Below are 5,460 nucleotides of genomic sequence, written 5' to 3' on the forward strand. Positions count from 1 at the left end.
ATACATTTCTAATGATTATTTTCTAAAAGAACAAATCAAGGATCATTCATTGAAGGAGTTAAAATTGAAAGAACAAAGTACAGAGAGAGGCCAACTTTTTACAAGCTTAATGTCTTAACATGTGGTTATCGAGTACGGTGCATAAAATTCGATTTCAAAATAATTCTTAAATCATAATTAAGGATGAATTTTACATGTGTAGTAGTTCCAATTGTCTGAAGCCATTAGACCGAAAATATGAACAAATATCAGAATAATCGGTTTCAAATGTAAGGCAACGACCCATTCATGCAGCTAATCAAGTTTGACAATCAGCATGAGGTAGCAAACAAACTCGCTAAACTTCTACTTCCGGTATACTTCGGTATTCATTCTTCTTCCGGTATATTCCTCGAGTGTTTAAAAGTGCCTTCCGGTATATTATTCGTATGTTTGAAAGTGAACTTGTTTTGTTTTATAGGTACTGGGTGAAACTGTTATTGTTTTATAGGTACTGGTTACCTATGGAAGGGCTACTATCCAGTCTCGTTACAAGAGGCCATGACAAGAGGGTCCTCACTTAGACCTTACGACCTCCCAATAAACTTGAAGATGAGGCGAATTCTAGGTGAACACATGCGACGAAACTATCAGAACAAGTTCTACGCCAGGTAACAGAACCTCGTTCCTGTGTTGAAGAAAGCTTACGACGACGCTCTCAAGGACGTCGATGTCCTCATTATGCCAACTCTTTCAAAAACGGCCGGGAACCTGCCAACTGCTAAAAGTACAGCTAAAGGTAACACTTACTTCATGGTTAAGCTATATACCTCCAAAATATATTGCACAAATAACCTTAGCAAGAATTCTTTACTTTATATCCTATATAGTGTTTTTTCGGTATTGCAAATAACAAAAAAAAAAAATGTAAATATCTACTAACTTGTGAATCAATACTGAAAATTTCTTATATTTCATGTGCCTTTATTTTCGCGTAAAATCGTATTAAACTAAAATAATTGATCTAATGTATACTCGTCTTTTAATGTTAATTATACATGTACATCATGTTATAAAGAAAGATAGATATCATAGAGCAGAACTCTTGCACATAACGACATTCATGTTTTTAGAGAGACTGGAGGCGTGTATGGAAATATCTAATAATCTTGCCTCCTTCGACGCCACTGGTCATCCTGCGCTCTCCCTAAACGCTGGTTTCTCTGACCAAGATGGACTTCCCGTAGGAATACAGATTGTCGGCCGACTTAACGACGACCTTGGTGTACTTCAAATGGCCTATGCAATCGAACGAAATTAGAATAGCATTTGCTATTTAGATAATCTGTATTTTTGTTACCTAAATTAGCTAAAATTGATAGAAGTATTCATTTAAATGCAACTTGTGTTGAAGTAATGTTAAAACATGAAACATACATGACTATACAGAAGTTCGAAAATGCTACGGTATGGTTTAGTTGTATTGAAAGAAGTACCTTTGATATCAAACCCAAAATATGTGCAAATAGGTCACTGGTTGGCTACACTTTAGTGCCATTATACTATGAAGTGGTATACAGCAGGCCAATTATTGTCCTGGAATCTAAAAGAGATGCGTAAATAGGGAACCTATTAGTTATTACATTTTATGTACCTGTCATTTTTTATAAAAAGTTAAGGAAATAATATAAATCCTTATGTGCGTTTTTTTTATTCTTATTATTATTAAGTGAAAGTAATGCCAATTGGGCAGATAAGTTGGAGTGTCTAATCGAAATTTTATTAACTCCTGTTTTGGTTTTAGAAGGCACGATAGTCTAGTGGTAGGACGCCGGGCTCGTTACCGAAGGGTTGCGGGTTCGAGTCACGACACGGCACTGTGTTGTATCTTTGAGCAAGATACTTAACTCCGCTTGTTCCAGTCTACTCAGCTGTAAATGAGTACGTGGTTGGGCAGAGCTAGAATTGTACAATGCTAGCTGTGAGCCCCGAAATGTCAACACCGGCTGTATGCTCCCCCAGGGAGTTGAGAAAGATATTGGCTGGTTGCAAAAGCCCTATAACCACGGATGATAAATTGTGAACCGCCTTGAGACGTTCTACGAACTAGGTTGTGATAAAGCGGTATATAAGAACCTCGAATTAGTATTATTATTTTATGTGGATGCGAAAATAAGTTAACATTTTCACAAAATACGTATGTACAAAGGAAAAACTAATGGCTTTGTTTTAGCTTCTCCTGTACTTTTCGAAAACCAATAAATAAGTAAAAAATACTTGTTTTAAGATTACTGTTGTAGCACAGCGAAGAACAATCTTGTGACCATAATATTACGTTGCTTGTGATGTAAAAGGGTAAGGAGAGCTCTTACCTTAAAATAAGTACAAATTCGTTCTGTAGCCATCTTCTTACTGAAGGCTGGCCGACAGCGTAGCTATAACAATGTTGGGATTGGTGAGTATTTCGTGGGATCGTCTATAACGCTTGAGAAATTTGGTGAAGATTTTGGAACTTCCACAATGGTCATCGCGTTCGACTACTGGTTCAACATATATGGTGAACCGGCTCGGTATTACGACATGTCAAGGAGATATAATTACGTGCATGGTATGAGTTTCTACGTGCTTTAATTGTGATGTAATTGTCCGAGTAACCGTGTTACGAACGAGATACATAAGTGAGAGGTCAGACTGGCCATTTGTGTAAAAGGTCATATAGTGTGGCTATAACTTGTTTGTACGTTGAGGTAGAACTATTTGGTAATACATACCACTAATATTTTGTCCTGTAAGGTTGTAAATGCACAAAAGGAAGACTAGTTATAAATGCATACACATTTTCTTCATAACAGTAATCTTCACGAAAATATATGCGAATGTTGTAGGGGATACGCGTACGGTGCACATGATATTCAATTTTACAAAATTTGTTCTGCAAGATACAATGCACCTCATAAACATGAATTGTGTATTGTGAACTCTAATTGCGACCTCAATAAATCCTGACAATATGGTTTAACAAATGCCATAGAAAAAGCCAATATCATTTGTATCACAATGGCACTGGACTTGCAATGCTACAGGGACTACTACAGGTACATGGTACTAACTTATACATTGTCCACAGGGACTAGTGCAAGTACATGGTACTAACTTATACATTGTCCACAGGGACTAGTGCAAGTACATGGTACTAACTTATACATTGTCCACAGGGACTAGTGCAAGTACATGGTACTAACTTATACATTGTCCACAGGGACTAGTGCAAGTACATGGTACTAACTTATACATTGTCCACAGGGACTAGTGCAAGTACATGGTACTAACTTATACATTGTCCACAGGGACTAGTGCAAGTACATGGTACTAACTTATACATTGTCCACAGGGACTAGTGCAAGTACATGGTACTAACTTATACATTGTCCACAGGGACTAGTGCAAGTACATGGTACTAACTTATACATTGTCCACAGGGACTAGTGCAAGTACATGGTACTAACTTATACATTGTCCACAGGGACTAGTGCAAGTACATGGTACTAACTTATACATTGTCCACAGGGACTAGTGCAAGTACATGGTACTAACTTATACATTGTCCACAGGGACTAGTGCAAGTACATGGTACTAACTTATACATTGTCCACAGGGACTAGTGCAAGTACATGGTACTAACTTATACATTGTCCACAGGGACTAGTGCAAGTACATGGTACTAACTTATACATTGTCCACAGGGACTAGTGCAAGTACATGGTACTAACTTATACATTGTCCACAGGGACTAGTGCAAGTACATGGTACTAACTTATACATTGTCCACAGGGACTAGTGCAAGTACATGGTACTAACTTATACATTGTCCACAGGGACTAGTGCAAGTACATGGTACTAACTTATACATTGTCCACAGGGACTAGTGCAAGTACATGGTACTAACTTATACATTGTCCACAGGGACTACTACAAGTACATGGTACTAACTTATACATTGTCTACAGGGACTACTACAAGTACATGGTACTAACTTATACATTGTCTACAGGGACTACTACAAGTACATGGTACTAACTTATACATTGCCCCGATATATAATTTGGTACCTTGTACTTATTATTCTCCCTGTAGCAGTACAGGTCCAGTGTTAATGTGATACAAATGGCAATTCAACAGTACAATGTAATGAAACAGAGGGAGCGTAGCAATGAAGGCAAATGCGCGATTCCTCCCTTTTCCTACTGGAAGTAAAAGACGTCCACCATATCTGTGTGTAGAATTTATATGTTTATGTTGGGTATAACGGTCTCCCAAAAGAAAAGGCCATATGAAGACTGGTTGTGAAGGCATAGCTGCAATTAATACTAGTATATACCAGTGTTCTCGGGTACGACGTACACTGTATTTGTAAAACTATGTTCATGTTGAAACCCTCTTCAGTACTCAAAGTCATATCCTAGCTCAAGTTGGAAAACACTTTTTTAATCAACAGGTTATTTTTAAGCAAGTAACTTTCACCAATGTTATTGTTTTACGCTTTGAACTCACTGAAAGGCCTCTGTGATGGACAAGAAAGTTTGAGCGCGAAGACAGGTTCGTGAATACGACGTGTTATGATTTGTTTGCCACTTGTGCTATTTTTTTTCTGCTTAAAGTAACTTAACAAAGGATTCAGAGTGCACCAGATTTAATCATTACTTAAGATGAAGATACATTAATAAGCAAATTACAAGTATGTACAGTCAATCACTTCTTCTCACAGCTGATCAATATATATATAATATTTAATAGCTTGAATAAGTACGTGCATCAAGTCAAAAGTTATCACCAGAAAAATGAGCTTGCTTGTAATGTAATTGTCATCACCGTGATTAAAACACATACATATTAAAACTAAACGCTATAGAGTATTGAAAAAATAAAAAACAGTTAACAGATGGCTTAATGCTTACATTATTTATGAAAACTCTACATAATAAATAGCTTTCCTGGCCACCGGCATCTAAACGATACAGGTTAGAAGTCAATAATTTATATTATGTTCTACTTTTTGTGTACACTCCTCTTGTGACAATCTTATTCAAGGTCCGTCAAAGTTATAACAATTCCAGTTTTTTACACAATTATTAAATGATTAAATATAACCACACAAACCGGAAGTGACCCGCAGTCAAACTCAACCACTTCCAAGGGCATGTTTGCCAGAGGAAAAGTGTGACATAAATTACCGGTATAACACATGAATATTTGATGACACATGTAAATTTTCTAAGGCATATGATATAAAGAATATTATATAACTCAACCTAATGGCATTTGTCTAGAAAAACATAAAATTGATATACAATGTTGAGTACACTGTAACAGCACGACGCAGGGCTTTTACAATGAATATATTATATAAAAAACACATTATTTGTATGTTCTAATAAACTTTACATGGACTGAATATGTAATGTTTAAATCGGTCAAACTTTG

At 36.5% G+C, this 5,460-nt stretch overlaps 1 protein-coding gene across 1 annotated transcript; it reads left to right on the top strand.

Annotated features, from left to right (window-relative positions):
• Positions 1–567: 567 nt before the first annotated feature.
• LOC110443825 (enantioselective amidase-like) lies at positions 568–1,616 on the top strand. The gene is made up of 2 exons (XM_021488247.1): positions 568–778; positions 1,113–1,616. The coding sequence occupies exons 1-2, from the start codon at positions 721–723 to the stop codon at positions 1,298–1,300; spliced, it is 246 nt and encodes an 81-aa protein (XP_021343922.1). The 5' UTR covers positions 568–720; the 3' UTR covers positions 1,301–1,616.
• The last annotated feature ends 3,844 nt before the right edge of the window (positions 1,617–5,460 follow it).

This window comes from Mizuhopecten yessoensis, unplaced genomic scaffold, assembly GCF_002113885.1.
Source record: "Mizuhopecten yessoensis strain PY_sf001 unplaced genomic scaffold, ASM211388v2 scaffold716361, whole genome shotgun sequence".
NCBI lineage: Eukaryota > Metazoa > Mollusca > Bivalvia > Pectinida > Pectinidae > Mizuhopecten > Mizuhopecten yessoensis.